Here is a 19,603-nt window from a genome sequence, read left to right on the forward strand (position 1 = left end):
TTTTAAATGTTTGTAGGAGTTGGAGACGGGCGTGGTCGACCTGCTCATCCCCTCCCCCAACGCCACAGCTGAGGTTGGCTACAACAGAGACAGGTGAGGGAGAAGGAGCATCGGCTCTGACTGTTTTATCTCACAGAGAGATTCACTGCTGAAATTAGTACCGATGTGATGTTCCCCACCTGTAATATCTGACTCCCTGAAAGTATGTGATATGATTTCATTTAAATTTTAATTCTGTCATTATATGGAGTTACATACAGAGCACCTTCATTGAAAAATAATATTAATAATTATTAATATGATAATCCCTTTTAACAGATAATATTGATCAATACTGATAGTTTGAAAGTGTTCTTCATTTATCTTCCCCTAACTAGGCTCTCTCATTTCTCTCCTTCTTTATTTAATTTTAAACATATTCAATTCTCTTACATCCTGCGTAGAAGTCTGCAGTCTTTCTTCTCACAGACGCTCGTTTTTCAAACCTCCGACAGAAACGTCCTGAAACACGAGAGTCAGACAAAGCTGCTGAAAAACGCAACTTGAGTATAATAAGTATGTTTTCAGAATAAACTGCAGAAGAATTTTAATAAAGTTAAGGCAAAGTTTATTCAACAACAGCAAAACTTTTATTATAATTTATCTTGTTATAATTGTTATAGTTATAACAAAAGTCTCGTGTAGCATAAACCAAGTCTCCAAAATATGAAATGATGTGCTCATTTCATCCCCACACATATTTAATCATGTGAATATATAATATATTAAGATCTTCTCCTGCTCCGTCACTGGTGGAGTCTCCTGCTCTCTGGTTAAAGACTACAGAGAGTGTCACCTTAAACTCATCATTTTAAAACCAGACCTCTGTCTCCTCTGGGGTGCCCAGGTTCCTCTTCAACCCATCTGCATGCCTGGATGAGCACATGCTCCAGTTCAAGTTCCTGGGCATCCTGATGGGCGTGGCCATCCGGACCAAGAAGCCCCTGGACCTGCACCTGGCCCCCCTGGTGTGGAAACAGCTGTGCTGCATCCCCCTCATGTTGGAGGACCTGGAGGAAGTGGACCTCCTTTATGTGCAGACGCTCAAAAGCATTCTTCACATTGAAGACAGCGGCATCACCGAGGAGAATTTCCACGAGGTGGGAACAACATTTCTGATTCTGACGTTAGGTGGAGGAGCTGTGAGTGGGTGATATGACGCTATATTTCATTTTATATTGTGACATCGAATACATTTACTGGAAAATCATCTGAGAAGCTGTTTATGGAATCAAAATTAAAATAGCTGTTTTTGGCTAATCCAGTTAAATAAAGGTACGTCATCATGTGTTTCCAGCAGCAGTTAACTTATTTTTCACTTCGATGAAATAAATATGCAGTTTTTATTTCTGTAAATTGACTTGAAACAACCTGTACAGCTGCACCAACCTCATCTACACATGTAGATTCAGGTTTTTCAACACAGGTGAGATGGGAAAAGTATCTGTGACGTACCTGTAATATTTAAATGTAACCGCTGAAATAAAAAGAAGTCTAAGTGCCGTATTTCTATGATAGAAATGTATAGAAAAGGTAAGTATATCAGAGCTGCCTGAGCTTTAACAGACAGTCAATTTAAATTCACACTCTGGCTTCATCAGATTGGGAACTTTTATTGCAAATAAAAATGAAATAAGCGTCATTCCACCTCCTCAAAGGCTCAGCAGTAAATGCCAGTTTCACACAGCCACCGCCCTCCACATCCTCCTTTCCGCTGCGCTGAGCTTGATGTCAGGCTCCAGCAGCACTGAAGGCTCACAGGATGACTGATCATTGTTTTGACAGCGTGGGCGGCACGTTCACCTCTCCTGAGCCATGTGAACGTTTGATTCCTCAGAATCACACGCGTGCCGTTTAAAAGACAATAAGCAGCCGGTTTTCATTCCCACAGCCAAAACACACTTCAAATGATGTCACATAGCGCGGCCACGCCACGCCCTGCGGGCGCTAACGGGAGCCGGCAGGGACCGCCATGTGATTTATAGGAGGTTAACAGAGTTGAACATTAACCAACCAAACGTGGCCCTGATTCTGTGTTCACATTCCACACTCCAGAAACCAGTGACAGTAATGTGGCTGTAACCAGCTGTAAGCATTGTGAAAGCTTGATGTAAGCCCTGCTGGAGGGGGGGAGGGCGGGGGGGGCACTCTGAGCTGCCTGTCCTCCCCGCTCCAGTACACACTGTTCCTCTCTGATAAAACATCAGCTCGTCTGTGGCTCCGGCCATTACGATACAGACCACACACCCCTCCCACCACACCCAAAACCCACAGATAGACTGGCTCGAGCAGCAGAGAGCTAACATGTCCCGGGAGCTTTGGAGCCACAACACTGCCAGGCCGAGGGAGGAGAGTAAGGGGCTGCATCTGCTGCTTTGGCATGAAAGGAGGGAGAGTGGGAGGGAGACAGAATCTCCTTGTCCGCCTTTTTTTGTTGGCTTTGGTTTGGATTCTGCCAGACGGGCTGTCAAGTGTCTCAGCACGATATTCTGATGTGTTGTCGCTCGCTTCATGTATTCACCCGCTGAACACATGAATAGATCAGCTTCATCATCATCATCATCGTCGTCGTATTTCATTCAGAGGGAACCTTTTATTACCAGAGATGAGGATAAATTCTGCGGTTCAATAAACAGTTTGAACAAGTTCAGTAACTTGAATGAATAAAGAGAATAAAGAGAGAACATGCTGACAGAGAGCGATCAATAAAGCTGTCAGGCTGATGTATCGGCGGATACATCTGTACTTATAGTCAATATCTAACAGGTCTGAAATGATGGATTAACAGAATATGACAGTTCTGGTTGTCGGTGCTCATGTTATCATCTCTTGTCGTTTATCAGACCAGTGAATAGATAACAGATGAATAGATGAATTGATGCATTTCAGCTTTTGTTTCAGATCGTCTGCATCGTCGCTCACCAAGTTAAAGGCCCCTGCAGAGTTTTTCTTGTGAACAAAGTTTCTGTTAACATTCAGTGTTTCTCTCTCTGTGTCTTTGAGGTCCAACAAACATGTTGAATATATTTCCTTCCTCATAAAACATTTGCAAATCAGATTTTCTTTCAGTATTTTAAAGAGTCTATCTTGCAGTCTTCTTCTTCCTTCCCTTTGGGAGTATTCCTGCTCTTCATCAGCTGAGCAGCCTGAAACTGATGGCAGTAATTTGTGCACGATACAAACAAACCAGGGACCCACTAAAAACATTGTTCTATAGTGGACAAAAACTCCACAGGGGACCTTTTTAATTGTAAATGAGACGATGGAACAGTTTCCATCAGAGGACTCGTGAGTAAAGTCCACCAACAACAGAGTTACAGTTCTTTGTTGTTCTGATCTGTGTTTGTTTTGTTTTCCAGATGATTCCTCTGGATTCTTTTGTCGGGCAGAGTGCAGACGGCAAGATGGTGCCCATCATCCCGGGAGGAAACAGCATCCCTCTCACTTTCTCCAACAGGAAGGAATACGTGGAGCGAGCCATCGAGTACCGGCTGCACGAGATCGACCGACAGGTGCGGTCAAACTCTGAGCGTTTGTACGAGTACACGTCTGTTCCAGGACTTTTATAAAGTGTGATATGAGAGAGTCGTGTTGAAAACAGCTCTTCAGCCTCATGTGTTCCTCTTGTTGTTTAGATCAAATCGACAGAACCAAGTACATTTAATTTACAGAAAGCTCGCTGGTTTGAAGGGTCAGTTCACTGCCATCACAAAAGCACACATTTTCTCGTTTAATAACCTCTGTGATGGAAACTGACCAGTTGGATCTGATTATCTGAGAGATTAGTGGAATCTTACTTGTGGCTCTCAGAGCAAGAAGTTGCCAGATGCATGAAATTGTTGTCTTATTGTTTTATTGTCTGAGCTTTCGGTCACACAGACCTTCACCTGCAAAACGTGTAATAACAATAATTTAATAATAATAATCTGCAGACGGTCGACAGTCTGTTCCTGTGGTAGAATGAAGTTGACCGTGTGGACTTCAGATGCAACAATTAGTGGATTTATTGATTCGTCGATGAACAGAAAATGATTCAGGAACTACTTTGATCATCAACAGAGTTCAAACATTTCTCAGTTCCAGTTTCTTAATGATTGAAATATCTTTGAAGGCAGATTGAAGACGTCACCTTGTGCTTCAGGAAATTGTAATCTATATTTTTCACTGTTTTCTGACATTTTATAGGCAAACAATTAACCAAGAAAATAGACGAAACAATAATTAACTAGTGGGGACTGTGGATTATTCTGGACGGACAGTTTGCTGTTTAAACTTTTAAATCTAACTTTTCATTCCTTCGATCTCCTCAAACTAATTTCTGGTGTTTGTCTCTGAGATTCCTGCAAACCAGAGAAAACATATCTTTTTGTGATTTGGGTGACCCTTTAATCAAACATGTGGCTCCTCCTCCTCCTCCTCCTCCTCCTCCTCCTCTCAGGTGGCGGCGGTGCGTGAGGGCATGTCGTGGATCGTGCCGGTGCCGCTGCTCTCCCTGCTGACGGCCAAGCAGCTGGAGCAGATGGTGTGCGGCATGCCGGAGATCTGCTGCGACGTGCTGAAGAAGGTGGTGCGCTACAGGGAGGTGGACGAGCAGCACTCCCTGGTGCAGTGGTTCTGGCAGACCCTGGAGGAGTTCTCCAACGAGGAGCGAGTCCTCTTCATGCGCTTCGTCTCCGGGCGCTCGAGGCTGCCCGCCAACACGGCCGACATCTCTCAGAGGTTTCAGATCATGAAGGTGGACAGGGTGAGTGGATCAGGATCTGTGCGCTACATGCGGGAGGTTAAATCTGTAGTCGTGTTGCCTGTTTTATTGGAGGCAGAGAGAAAGGAGGGCGTGACGGGCAACATCGGTCCTGGTCCGGAGTTGCCGGGTCACGTGGTCTGCGCCTGAACCATCCGGCTCTCAGGACGCCCTGTACATCTGTAGTCTCAGTGAATACACCACTGAAGTGAACATGACGCAACACTGTGTGCCAGATTTAGTAAATATTCCCTTTTTAGTGTTATTTTAGTCGTTTTGTTGGTGTCGTGCTTCCAGTCCTTATGCTAAGCTAAGCTAATTGCCTTCCGACTCCTGCTCTGTACTTACAGGCGTGAAAGTGGTTTCGATCCTCTCTTCTGACTCTCGGTCAGAAAGCCAATGAGTGCGAGGAACTGTTCCTGTAAGTCGGCTGCAGCCGCATCACGCAGCTTCCTGTAAAACACGTGTGACGTTCATGGACGATGAGTTGATGATTGTTTCTGTTTACGTCGTAGTGCGACTTAGATTTTATTGGAACGTCTGATGTGAATCCAGATGTGACTCTGGTTTATACTTGATGTACGGGGGCATCCGCAGCATGGAGGTCGCGTTGTTAAACGTGTTTTACTGAACAGTCTCAACGACAGAAACATGTAGGAGAAACTGACCAATCACAGCGCGGCCCTCTCTACAGCTTAACGCACAGTTCAGTTCATCCTCAGTGTCAATCTGATGTTTAAACCAATGGGCTTTGAGTTGTGGAGAGAAAGGAAGTTTGACGTGATTGGACGGCCTGAGAGGCCGGAGTTTATCGGTCGTACGTCTCAGTTCCAGTGAGTTTGTGTGTGTTTCCTCCGCAGCCGTACGACAGCCTGCCCACCTCTCAGACCTGTTTCTTCCAGCTGCGTCTGCCTCCGTACTCCAGCCAGGCCGTCATGGCTGAGCGGCTGCGCTACGCCATCAACAACTGCCGCTCCATCGACATGGACAACTACATGCTCTCCCGCAACGTGGACAACGCCGAGGGCTCCGACACGGACTACTGACGCGGGCCGGTTCACACATGCACACGTAGGACCGTCTCACCTGAACGCCACAAACACAGAGATGCTTCGTCATCGCTGCACCAGTTGTAGGGAACTCCTGAGCAGAAAGGCCACTTTTTAAACCCATTTTATGTACTTTCAAACAGCACAGATTTTCATTTCTCCTCGTGGTTTATTAGCAGTTTTTAAAATGACACAAAAATCCACACGAGAAGTGCATTTAGTGTTAATTATTTTTCCCATTACTCCACATCCCATTTTCAGGGTTTCTGCATGGAGGTATGTTTATTTGTTTGGAAATGTGTATAGAATATTCAAGCAAGAGGTGGGGGGGAAGAATATTGTACATTGTGTAAAATGCTTCATTAGGAAAATGTTTTGCATAATATCCATATTTATTGTTTTCATTGCCTATGCCGAGTTTCCCAAAGCAAACAAAAACAACAATAAATGCTGCATAACTGACTTGTTGTTCCTTCGCTGTTTAAAACTGTGGTGGAAAAAAAGAGACAAACATTTCCTCTCAGAAAGCAGACGTCACATTTATTTCAGAAGTACAAAATGTCACAAAGGCCATGTTTTAGGGGGAGTAAATAAAATGTGTAAAAACTATGTACATAAAGGAAAAACTCTACAAGCAGTGAGTCAAACTATCTGGTCATGTTGGCGAGAGCTGATGTTAAAGGAAGTTTGTCTCGATACGAAACTCGCGTCATAATTTAGCGTCTACGACTGCAGTGAACGCAGCTTCAGGCCTCAGTCTGTCGCACAGGAGGCGTTCAGGGACAGTAGTGAGTGTAGGTCACCCAGCGCTCAGAGTCAAACACTAAAATGAAAGAAAATCAACTTGAAGTGCAGAAATACTCTTCAGGTTCTGGTCACGTTTGGAAAACAGAAGCCGTCATGCAGCCTGGGGACAGACGGGTGTTTGAAATACAAGTGAGACTGAAAGACGCAGCAGAAACAGACTGTGGACACGACTTCACACGTAAGCGTCTTGTTTAGCCAGTCAGAGCGCTTCAGGAACGTCTCTTACACACTGAACAGATCCAATATTTAATTTTACTGCGTTTCTCGCCAGAAACTCGCTGGTCGCTGTGTGTCTTCCCTTGCTGAGCTGTAGCAGAGGGATCGCACAGGACTGCCAGGACCAGGACTCACTCTCTTCACAACTACGTTAAAATATAAAAGTCTGCGGTGATCAAATCTATTTACTGTTCTGGGAAGTTCTTCACAGCCTGAAACTCTCACATGGAGGCGTGAAAGATGAAAACAGAGAGCTTTGGGTTTTGAGGAATCACTTCGTTCTCTGTGGATTTAGAAAAGTCAGAGGTTAAAGTAGCGTCAATTCAGTATTACTTAAGTGACATTCAGTGGGCGTTACATCATGTGCTGTTCGTTTTTAGTTCTAATTAGAAGAAATCATTGACTCTGGATACATCGTGCCACGTCAGGAAGTCTTGGAATATTGATTTCCTGCAGCCCTGAAGCTCCGACGCAGGCTGCTTTCCTCAGCTCCTGTAAGAGTGTACAGTTGTGCTGACTTTCTGACAGCGATGCTGTCTTTTAAACTGTGTCGTGGTGTCGGCATGAGGTAGAGGAATCATTCAAAACCTAAAGAGGAGCAGATCCAACAGAGTAACAGTCAAAGTGTTCAGGTATGAAAATCTGAAGTTCATTCAGATTTAGATCCATAAATTGAGTCCGTGTTTTCAGGAGATCTCAGCGACGATCCCTTCTGCCAACGTGTCGTTTTAACCTTTGACCTCACCAGAAGATCAAATCCGTCAAACAAAAACAACCCAGAGGTCCAACGTTTCCTCGCACAGGAGTCGTTTTGTTCTGTTGCTGCACATCAGCTGTAGATTAAAGAAAAAAAGATGCAGAAGACTTAGAAACATGCTTTTAAGGCCTTTTAGTGTCTTCGGGCTCCGTGGGGCCTGAGTGACGAGCTCCCGTCTCACTCGGATCTGACCCCAGATCAGCCTCTGATAACTCACATGAAGCGTCCCCCGACAGCCAGCTACGACAGCCAGCCTCCACCTCCCACGGTCCGGGGGGCGATGATGCTCTCCTTGGCCTGCAGGAGTCTCTCCAGACACGGCGAGCTGATCTTGAAGGGCAGCGGCCCCCGGCTCAGACGAGGGTCGGCGGCGATGCGGCGCGGGGGCTCCGCGCGGACGTCGGTGCTGGAGGAGACGGCGTTGTCCTGGGTCACCTCCCGGCTGCAGCGCGCGGGCGGAGGGGGGGCGGCGGGCCGGCCGAGCGTCGATCGGGGCATTTTCAGGGAGCAGATGGGCGACGTGTGAAGCCATTTGAGGTGAGTGGAGGAGTAAGAGGCCGCGAGGGCCAGATCCACGTCTGAGGAGCTGAGACACACCGCAGAGGATGGAGGAGGGGGGGCACCGCTGAGCCGCTGCAGGAGAGAAAACATCAACTTCACCACAAGAAAATAAATAAAGAGTTTAAATGTTTTCCTATAAGCTGTAACGCATATAAATACATACAATAAAAGTCTCTTCCACCTTCTAATCCTGTTATTATTTATTATATATTATTATTATTTCTCTAAGGAAACACGCGGACACAATACGACATCATGTTAAATATAACTCTGATAAACTATAACTCGCTCTGTTGCTCAAAGTCAAAATATTGTGACACTGATCGTGGGACTCGGCAGGTGAAGGTCTCGAGTTCTTGTGTGGCGGCAGGACGTCTGAAAGACTTGAGAACCGATTCAGCACTTTATCCAACAACTATTCATTGATTTCTGACACCGACGGGACATTTTTAGCCACAACTATGAAACCGAGAGGAGCGGGAATCTGACTCCGAAGACTGTTTGTGAGAAACCGGTTTCACTTCCAGCAGCAGCAGCGATCCGTGCGGTCTGCAGAGGTTTCTGCGACTCCTTCAAGGTGAAATGTGGATTTATTCGTCAGGGAGTCGACACATTCTTGTGTGTGCGGCCGCTCTGGTTTTCCCCTCATTATTCGACCTCTGCTCTTCTTATGAAACTGAGGAAATCACTGCCAGTAAAAATACGTTAAAACCTTCAGCTGTCCTCTTCCAGGACGCCGTTACATAATGCGACTCTGGTCTCTGCTCGCCACCAGAGAACTGAGCTGTGCTCAAACAGCAGATTAACCTCTTTTCATTATTGACTGATCTCCTCATTATTTCTATAAAATGGCACACACAAGTTCTCGGAGCCCATCGTGACATTTCCAGCAGTCAAAAACTCAAAGATTAATGGGAACATTTACCTTCCGCTTGTTAGCCGGCGTGCTGTCGTCTGTCGGCGTCAGGTCGGGTTTGATACGAGGGAACCAGCTCTGAAGCATTTCTTCTATTTTCAGTAAGATGCTGAGGAAGCGTCCGCTGGAAGAGAGAGAGACAGAGCTGTTATTCAGTGATCCTTCGAGGATTCACTCTCTTCCACAGATCCGCAGGTGGAGGTACGACGCCGACAAGAGCAGCAACAAAGACGGGAGAGAAGAAGGCCGCAAGCTGGACGTGGACGTGAACACAGCTGGATTTAAGATGCTTTTCAGTGTTTCATGAGGAAGGAAACGTTTTCAACACGTAGATCAGAGCTCAACGATTCCCACGACGTGTTCTGTAAACTAGAGTTTAAGGTAAAGCAGTAATACCACAAGCTTTACTGATCGAGTATCAAAAGCACTTAGAAAAACGTCTCTGTGATGCATCAGTGTTGAAGTTGAAGCAGTTTTTTTGAGGTGGAGTTAGTTTTAAGTACTCATGTGTACTCATGAAGACATTTCTGTTCATGATTACGTCCTAAAAACAGTAACAACACAGAACTGTATTCAGTTTAATTTGCTTCAACAGGCTGTAGAAGAGAGTCTGTGGCTCGCTCATGAATATACTTGAAGAGAATCTGCATTGAAGACGTAATACAACATAATAATATCTATTTCCTGCACTCAGTCGCGTTTCTTCACTTTTTAAAGAAAAGACGAAGATGTTGTGAACAATGCTTCATATTTCAGAAGCACATCACAAATATTCAATAAGCAGCACAAACGTACAAATAAAAAGATTTGCCTTTGAAACGTAGTTATGTAGAAGTATTAAGTAGCATAAAATAGAAATACTCAAGTAAAGTACAAGAACTTCAGAACTGTACTTGAGTAAATGTACTTTGTTTCTTTCCACCACAAAGCAAAGTGACGACTGTTGCTGCTGGAAGAAGTCCTCAGATATTTCACCTCAGTAAAAGTAGTAATACTATAGTGTAGAAGTACTGTGTTACAAGTAAAAGTACAAAAGTATTACTTAAAGTACCAAAAGTAGTGTTCATCACTTTAATGTTGCAGCTGGAGCTCATTTTATATATATATATATATATATATATATATATATATATATATATATATATATATACACACATTTATACACTGCTGGGTATCTCATCAACAAAGTCTTTATATATATATATATATATATATATATAATATAATTGTTTATATTTTATATTAATGAAGTGCAGATAAAAGTATTTGTTGTGGAGTCGAAGTATAAAGTATCACAAAATGGAAACACTCAAGTATAGAGTACCTGAGTTTTGTACTGAAGTACAGTACTTGAGTAAATGTACTTTAGTGGCTGCAGGAGTGTGAATGAGGCGTTTGAAGAGCGTAGGAGTTTTCAGAGTCAGAGACGCCCTGCAGCTCAGATGGCTCAGGGACGTCTCGCCAATGGCCGTTACATAATCCTCATAAAGCCTCTGCCAGCTCACTGGGCGCTCCGCTTCTTCTGATTGGTGGACGACATGAAAGAGCACAAAGACTCAATAAATAAAAGGGGGGGGTGGGGGGGGGGCTGATCTGTGTGAATCTACATTCCTGAACCGTCTGTGATGCGATCTGAGCACACGGACACATACGAGCATCACATGACGCGTACGCAGGAAGACAAGCAGAGCATGTTCAGGTCCACATGAGAAATGTGACCGCAGCACACACACACACACACACACACACACACACACACACACACACACACACACACAGGCTGCAGCCCACACGTGGCAGCGGGGGGGGGGCTCGTTCCATTCACAGACTATAAATAGAGCAGTAAGCCCCGGGGCGGCCGCCGAAGCTCCGCCCACCGCTCACAGCCATGAGTTAGACAACGAACACACGCACACACACACACACACACACACACACACACACACACACACACACACACACACACACACACACACACACACACAGAGTAATAAATCACAGCTTTATGAAAGTTTTACTGCAACTAATTAATTTCTGAATTTATCGTTTAAAGTGATGGAAAGTAACTAAGTACATTTACTCGAGTACAAAACGGAGGTACTCTGTACTTTGAGTATTTCCATTTTATGCTACTTTATACTTCTACTCGACCACATCTCGGAGGGAAACTTCTTACTGCAGTACATTTGTCTGACAGCTTCAGTTCCTTCCAAGAAAATCAGTTATTGCAGGTTTAAAGATTCTGTTTTCATGAACTATTGTGAATATTTAAATAAATGTCATTTAAATAATGTCTTAAATATCAAATAGCTGATCAGACAAACTAATAGGAGATTTGCACAGTGTTGGAAAAGTTAAGATGTATTATTGTTGTCATTTTATTTTACAAATGTTTATACTGACAACCGGAGATAAACTCCAACCACTGATGAAGTCCATGAGATGTGTTTGAAAGCTCAGGAAAAGCCGACACGTGGACCTTGAGTTGAGATTATTTTGTCAAACTATTAAAACTTTTCAAAGGTCCAAACGACTGTAAAAAAAAAAACCCATCTTTACGACAAAATATTCATATTTATGAAAGTAGTTTTGTGTGTTTAAATATAAAATAAATACATAATGATGGATGTGTCGTTATGGGATACTTGTTGTCTGTGTGTTTAATATATATTTAATATATAAATGAAAGAGCTGAATTTGTGTAAACTCTTATTCGACTTCACAGGAGCGGCTTGTTTTAAACTTTATTAACGTTTATCAAAAAGACTCAAACGAGACGTCGTCAAGTGACGTCGGCTGGAAAACGTTTAGGTTTCAGCCTGTTTGAACGTCTGTGACGTTTCTGGAGGTAATAATAATGATAATAATAATAATAATATACGACGCAGGAAGGAACGAATATATACGTTTGTGTGAAATGTGTCGCTTCAACGACTCCAACTACATTAAAGTGTGAGATTTATTTATGTTGGACACGTTCTTTAAACAGCCTTTCATTTCGTTTTAACATGATCAGGACTGAATAAACATTAATAATTAATAACATTTTAGACTGTGTAAATGTTTGTACTAAATAAAAGTTATCTGACTTCGTCAGCAGCAGAACAATAAAAGTCTGCAGAGTTTCGTGTCTCACGTTTACACATTTTACAGAATAAGAAATCGGCCGTATGACATACTTGAAGATGCAAAAATCAAACTATTAAAAAACCATATTATTGAAAAGGTTCCTGCAGCTCTTAAAGTTTCCTCATGCTAGATTTTGAAAGAAGTATTATTTTGATCAACTGACACCCAGCTGGAATATATTAGACATCAACGACACATTTCATGTTTTACTGACATGGAATCAGTTAAATGAAGCATTTATTTACACGACAGCACTTAGAGGCACGTTTCTTTGTTCTGAGACGATGGTTCGATGATGCGTTTGGAGGTAAACATTAGTCGCCTGACGGAGGGACGACTCAAACTCCAGGCTTCAACGTGTTGAAGGAGTTCTGTGAGAAAAGGATCCCTGTGATCTTCTAACCAACACTGACTGCAAAGTTACAGTCGCCAGGTGTTTGTTTGTTGAACTGACATGAGGTCAGTATTTCTGTCTCATCAGGACAGAAGAGACAAAGACGGGACATTTTCAGCGTTTGGACGTTTAAAGTATTAAAACGTTTTTTTTACCCCATGTTTGGATTCTGAAGGACCCCCATTATTCTCTGGATGCGGTCCATTGCGACGCTCTCCTGGAAACTGCTGAGACCTGCAGGAGGACAGAAAGGGAGAAATGTGCTGTGAGGAGGAGGAGGAGGAGGAGGAGGAGGAGGAGGCACGTGGCTCTTCAGCTCTGAACAGGACCATGTTTCCAATCATGACCTCTGCTACGTCGTCGTCAGCTTCATTCTTTGATGCCTCGACGTCATTAAACCACAACTGAAAGACGTTAATGAACGGGGAAGTCATTCGCACGCTGGAACGTTTCAGCTTCACTGATAGAAGCTGCGGTGACTTCTCTTCTTATTGTGGTTAATTATTAATGATCGAGCAGCGGAGCCTCACGGAGCTGCTGGTGCGTCTTGTTTACGACTCGAAACTGAAACTCTGTCGACTGAAGCTTTGTCACATTCTAGGTGAAAACATCTTGCGGTTGGAGAAGCAGCGCAAACAGCCGCTAAACTACACGCACAGCCGAGCGCCTCTGATCCCGTCTTTCATCTCTGAAGCAGTTTTAGTTTGAAAGGAGGTTAAATGACTCGTGAGGCCTTTGATCCTTTTATTTTTTGTTCCACAGCTGTAATTTTCAGAGGGCACTCTGCATCCCTGAGTCTTTTATCGTGGACATTCGGTTTTAATTATTTCTAAATGAAGGAAGTCTTGATGGAGAAAAGAACATCTTTTGAATCACTTAGTGAATCAAAGGAATACGTGTCATTTAGTATAATAAGCTTCTCATAACCCTCAAATCGTTTCCTAATGAAAGCTGTACTTTAATGAGATATTCATTTATATTACACATCTTCAGCTGAACGCGTCCACGGGGAGAAACAAAGGAAAGAGGAGCGTTATATTGTAAAATCACAGTGAGGCGGCATTTTGTTTCCACATTTACAACTAAAACCAGACGTCAGGGAGGAGCAGTGAGGGAGGTGCTGTCGATAACACAGATGAATATTATGGGCGGACAGCTTGTTGTTGTTGTTGTTGGTATTTTTAGGCCTACTGGCTCCTCGACATCACTAAAAATAAAATGTTTTCCACGAGGGAAAATTGAACGGATTAAAACTGGATCTAAGTGGATCACATAAGACGCCGCTTGTAATCGCCATCGTCAGACTTGGCTACTCGGTCTAAACTGGACTCAGTCTGCTGAGCTGAACGCTAATGTTAGCATGCTAACATTCAGAATTAGCATGTAAACATACTTAGTTGCTTCCTTGTCAAGAGTTAAATGATTGAAAGATTGAGACCACTCTTATATCTGTACGGAGCTGGAGTCAGGACGTGGTTAGCCTAGCTTAGCATAACAACTGGAAGCAGGGGGGGAAGCAGCTAGCCTGGCTCTGCTCCAAAGTTCAAAAATCCACCTCTCTGCACCTCTGAAGATCACTAATTAACACGTTGTCTCTCATTTGATTCATTCGTACACAAACGGAGACATAAAAACAACAAATTGTGGTTTGACGGGGAGCGACATGCTGTTACTGTTTCTTGGTGAACAACAGCTTCCGGTCTTTATGCTACGCTAAGCTAACAACGTCTTGACTCCAGCTGCATACTTAATGCACAGACATGAAATTGATATCCATCTTCGTTCTGACGTGTTGGCACTACAGTAGATCAGCGGTGCTCACTTCTGCTCCTGGTGAAAGGTGAGACATTTCACTCTGAAGCAAAGTGTAGAAATATTCTACATGAACACGTGCTGTCTGAGAACATCCAGTGAAGCGCCTCTATAATCACCATCAACCATCCCGACATGATGTGTTTATCTTTAGCAGTGTGATCTGCACCGAACGTGTCCATTAACAAACCTGCCTGTGAGCCGCAGAGCGGGGCAGGAGGGCACCGCGAAAGCCGGGATTAGACACTTACGTTCAGAGTACCTGCCTGACCTCAGGCCCCGCAGGATGGACGACAGAGGCTGGATGTAGCGCTGCAGCTCCACGCACTGTGAGGAACAGATAACGGAGTTAGCATTCATGCTATCAGTGCTGCACCACGTAGAGTGGTTTCTAATAGCCACTTAAGAGAGCCCGTCCACGGCAGGGCTGCTTATTGCTTTCCTAAAACTGAATACAGGATTACAAAAGTTACATAATCACCCAGGCCTTGATTTAATCTGTGTGTGTGTGTGTGTGTGTGTATTGCTGCACATGATTTACAGCTTATCTGACGTATTGATTTGCAGAGAAGTGACTGATAACACATTTGCTCCCATTAGTTCCGAGTTAACGCTGAAGGTAAACGTCCTCGGGCCCTCCAATGAGAGGCTGCCGTTAACCGCTGACAGAAGCTAATGGAGAAGCTGATCGCAATCTACAACCCCCCCCCCCCCACCACCACCACGAGCATCACTCTGCAGCTCCGACATGAGACGCACGAGACCCAGCAGCACCAGACCGCCATGAACGCTGGCCCCCATCAGATCCTCTTACACCGGCCCCGCAGCTACTTTCCCTCAGCTCCTTGTGCTTCTTACATTTCTGTCATTGATTTCCAAGACAGAAAGAGCCATCATGTTTTCTGCATGTTCTCAACATGTTCTCAACATGTTCTCAACATGTTCTCAACAGCTACTGCGGCTGCAGAAACTCTGTGTGGCCCTGTTTACATTTTGTTTGCGTGTTTGTGTACAAAGATATTTTAGTGGCACTTTCCTGTTTCTGAACGTAAGTTTGAGCTTGAGTTCGAGTGTAACAGTAAATACTAACAGCCGCGTTATGAAGCGTGCTGTTTAACACTCAGCGTGCTGCCACGACAACACTTAATCAGAAAGAGGACGTTTCTAAAGTGTCTTAACTTTGTGTCGCAGTCTGTTTTTCAGTTCACTGATAGAGAAACTCCTCCACCACATTCAAACCAATGCTACGTTTGGACTTCAGTGGTTTCAGTGGTTTTCCCTGTTTAATGTGGAGGAACCTCAACCCCATCCAACACCTTTGAACTGGTTCAACTGGAACACGGCTGTGATGTAATTATCATAAATACTAATAAGATAACATGAATAATAACATAAACCTCTGAAGGACTTTTGTTACTTTAAGTATATTTTGCTGCTAAACCTGTAATTTTACTTCAGTAAACTTTTGATTGGAGAACTTTTACTTTGTAATGAGTGTTTTTATATTGTGGTTTATATTATTTTCCACTGTGGCCATAAGGGACGATTAAGGGATCATTTCAAATACTAAACGTAGAGTAACATCAGCACAATTAGAGTTATAAAGTCAGAGAACTGACTCCATAATAACAGTTAAATGGGAATATCTGTCTAGAGTTTGCAAACATTAGCAACATACCAGACCAAGTGAGGCTGTGGCTGCAAAAAGAGTGAATCAAGTTGGGCGAGGGTGCGTTTTATTGCTCATAAATTAAACTTTTCAGAAGAGGGGAGGCTTTTAATAGCAGCAGATTGATGCTCATCCACTGTCCACATACTTTTAGCCACATAATCAACATCGATGCCAAACGGCAGCGACAGAAAGAAGCTCTCTCGACACCACGACTGCTGAAACCTCCTCTAGCAGTATTTTACATGGCAGACATCTGAAGTCTAAATTTTGGGTGAAACCATCAAAATAAAATGCAAGGCTCAGCTCCAGCAGATGAAGTCCATCTGCGTTACCGCGTGAACAAACTAAACCCTCTCACCTTCAGCGAGAAGACTTCGTTCTCGGTGTCTGCTTCAGGCTTTTCACAGAGTCCGTCCAAACCGGCGTCGCGGGCCCTCTTCCTGCTTGAATGATGCTTCGGCTCCACAGAAAGCGTCTGCCGCGCATCAACAGACGTAAATCCCTGAACCGGACTGACCGCCGGGGTCTGCAGGTCGACCGGAGAGTCTGCATCGACTCCACAGCCGCCTCCATCTTTACAGTCATAGCAGTAACTCCTCCTCCTCTTCCTCCTCTGGGTCGCTCCTCGGGGGAAGCGGCTTGAAGGAGATTCCCTTAAAGATGAGGCTGATGATGATGATGATGATGATGATGATGATGATGGCAGCACTAGCAGCTCCTCCGCGTGAGGAGGACTTAATCTCTTCGGGCTGTCGCAGTCGTCCTCATCGCTGGCGAGCCAGTCAATGGAGTAATCTGAGTCCGAGGTCGACATGTTGGAGCTGGACTGTCAGCCAGCAGAGAGCATCACGGACCTGCCAGGCCAACAGACTGCACGTCAACAGACTGCACGGCAACAGACTGCACGGCAACAGACTGCGGTGAAGTCAGTCACACATTACTCTGTTGTCAAACATGCACAATTTTTTCTATTTTAAAAAAAGACGCCAAACTTTACAAAAGACACCAAATAAAAACCATAAAGAGCCTTAAAAACATGGAGTCTCGTGTTTGAACGTTTCTCTCAGTGTAAACATCGTCAATAAAGAATATAAATCAGACAGACAGTCAGAGAGAAAGAAGACTATTCAACAACCTTAAAGCTACTTAAAGGTTGGTTTGTTTAAGAGTTTAAGGAACTCGAGAAGACGTTTAGGGGGGAAATCAAGAGTTGAAGGGGTTAAACAACAAGCATGAAGAGGCTGCTGCAACATTAAGACTTATTCAAAGCCCTAATAAACACTTTCTACACATGCGTCTCATTATAATGAGGTTCAGACAAATTAGGAAACTGATAGAAAGAACCAGGCATACTAAATTCATGCTTCCCTGGAGACAGGAAGTGGAGACATGTAGAATAAGACAGAGACAGTCTGTCCTCAGTACACTCAGAGTTTACATATAAATCAAAAACTTGCTGATTCTGATCTCTTTCATGCTTTATATCTTCAACTGTGCTGAAAATGTGTCTCCAACTGTTCTGATAATCAATTCATCTTTTCAGGACATTTATCAAGTAAAAATGCCGGTTTGATCTCATCAAATGTCTTAAATTTCTCTCTTGCTGATACAGTGTCAAGATGGCTTTTAGGCTTCGGCCAAACATCGTCTTGACTGAGCAATAAATTTAATAATCGACAAGTGATGAACTATTAATTAGTCGCAGACCTACAAAATAAATAAATAAAATGTAGTTTAGTGTAATTATAAAAAGGCTCAGAAACAGCATTTAGACAGAGCTCACTATTATTTTCATTATCCATTAATCTGCAGATCAATCTACTTATTTTCTTTAATGGATTAATCACTTGGTCTAGAAAATATCAGAAAACTGTGAAAAAAAGTCCATCACAATTCCCCAAAACCAAAGCTGACGTCCTAAAATGGTCCAGAATCCAAAAGACATTCAGTTTCCTGTGATGGAAAACCAGCACATATTCACGTCTGAGTGGTTTGAACCAGAATTGTTGGTATTGTTGCTTTAAAAAAAAAAAAAAAAAAGCTTCAACCAGTAATTTAAATGGCTGCAGATTCATTTTCAAATAATCACTGCAGCTCTAATTTACACCAGCAAATATAACTGACAGTTTTAGCAATAAACAAATAAAATGTGGAAAAATATAGCAGAAAACTTGATGGACTTTTTTTGTTGGCTTTTTGATTCGTGACCTCAGTGTTTTTTTAAATCCCAGCCACAGACCTGGTCTAATTCCCAGTATAACCAGTACACGAGCCTGAATCCTGCGCCTCTGAAATGACTGAACATACAGGCCAGTAGATTAAATAACCCTCCTCTGCCGCGTCCAAATGGGCAGGTCGTCCAACATTATGTAAGAAAAAACATCCAAACACATGGACCTGTTTCCCGTCGCCTGTCAGTTCACATGCACACACACACACACTGCTGATACAAGAGACCAGACTACAGTGGACCGAACACACACACACACCTGTCTGCTGAAAGGCACCAACCAAACCACATTCAAAATATGCAACATTAAATAAAACGCTGCGGGAACTTCACAGCTACAGTTTTAGCCAGCAGAGGACGTTTTCTTTACAACCACAGAAATGAACCTGACCTGTATGTTCAGCGCGGTGCAGAGCCGCGTCTCGAACCGCAAACGTCAACTCCAAAATCCGGCTGTTAAATTCCGCACAGCGGCGTCTCCCCTCGTGATAAAAACCAGACAAAATGTAATGAAGTCAGGTGAGTTGAGAGGAACGAGAGCAGGCAGGGCGGGTGTGTGAGCAGCACACCGTCACTTACCAGAAGTGGACCGAGTGTTTCCCGTCCGGTGTTTCGGTTGAAGGAGTGACCCCCGTTAACTGGCCACTTTCCGCCGAATGCGTCTGTTGCGTAGTTACGACAGCTGTTGAAAGCAACTTGCTCTCTTCCGGTTTTCAACAAATTCCGTAACAACGAGCGACGTTCAAAAACGCGACCGGGTGTCAGCGTGAGACACGTTTCCTCAAACCGGACTCGGTGTGTTTTGATGAAAAAAATAAAAAAAATAAAAAAAATCTCTCGCTGTTTTTCAGCAGCTGCCGTAACTACGACAACAACTGCCGTAACTACGACAACAGCTGACGCATTCTGCTGAACAGGGTCGCACGTTAAACCGAAACACCGGCTGACGAGCAGCAGCCCTGTGTGTGTGTGTGTGTGTGTGTGTGTGTGTGTGTGTGTGGATGCGGATGCGGACGCGGACGCGGATGCGGACGCGCTGACGGACCGACGCCGACTGACGGACTGAAACCGTGAAACCAGCAGAGGCGGGAGGGCTGCAAGGAAAGGCGCGTGGGCAGGAGTCCCATGCAGCCCGTGCAGCCTCTCCCCGGGCAACGTGTCCGAGAGGGGCGGGGCACAAGCCTCTCCTCTCCGCGGCTCTGGAGCTCCTCGCCGCCGCCGCCGCTTCACGGAACACACACGGTCTCACGGAGAAAGCGGGGCCACACAAACTGTGTGTT

The 19,603-nt window shown here is 44.1% G+C and overlaps 1 protein-coding gene and 1 pseudogene across 1 annotated transcript in view; one reads left to right on the forward strand and one right to left on the reverse strand.

Moving 5' to 3' along the window:
• Positions 1 to 6,291, forward strand: part of herc1 (HECT and RLD domain containing E3 ubiquitin protein ligase family member 1) — a 55,633-nt gene extending 49,342 nt beyond the window's left edge. Inside the window, exons 75-79 of the mRNA XM_070915417.1 lie at positions 17 to 93; positions 887 to 1,139; positions 3,399 to 3,551; positions 4,478 to 4,783; positions 5,641 to 6,291. Coding sequence (XP_070771518.1) covers positions 17 to 93; positions 887 to 1,139; positions 3,399 to 3,551; positions 4,478 to 4,783; positions 5,641 to 5,826 — 975 coding nt within the window. The 3' untranslated portion in view covers positions 5,827 to 6,291. The remainder of the gene's footprint in view (positions 1 to 16; positions 94 to 886; positions 1,140 to 3,398; positions 3,552 to 4,477; positions 4,784 to 5,640) is intronic.
• A 1,439-nt stretch (positions 6,292 to 7,730) lies between these two features.
• LOC139288677 (circadian-associated transcriptional repressor-like) lies at positions 7,731 to 18,975 on the reverse strand (annotated as a pseudogene).
• Positions 18,976 to 19,603: the final 628 nt, after the last annotated feature.

This window comes from Enoplosus armatus, chromosome 1, assembly GCF_043641665.1.
Source record: "Enoplosus armatus isolate fEnoArm2 chromosome 1, fEnoArm2.hap1, whole genome shotgun sequence".
NCBI classification, from domain to species: Eukaryota; Metazoa; Chordata; class Actinopteri; order Centrarchiformes; family Enoplosidae; genus Enoplosus; species Enoplosus armatus.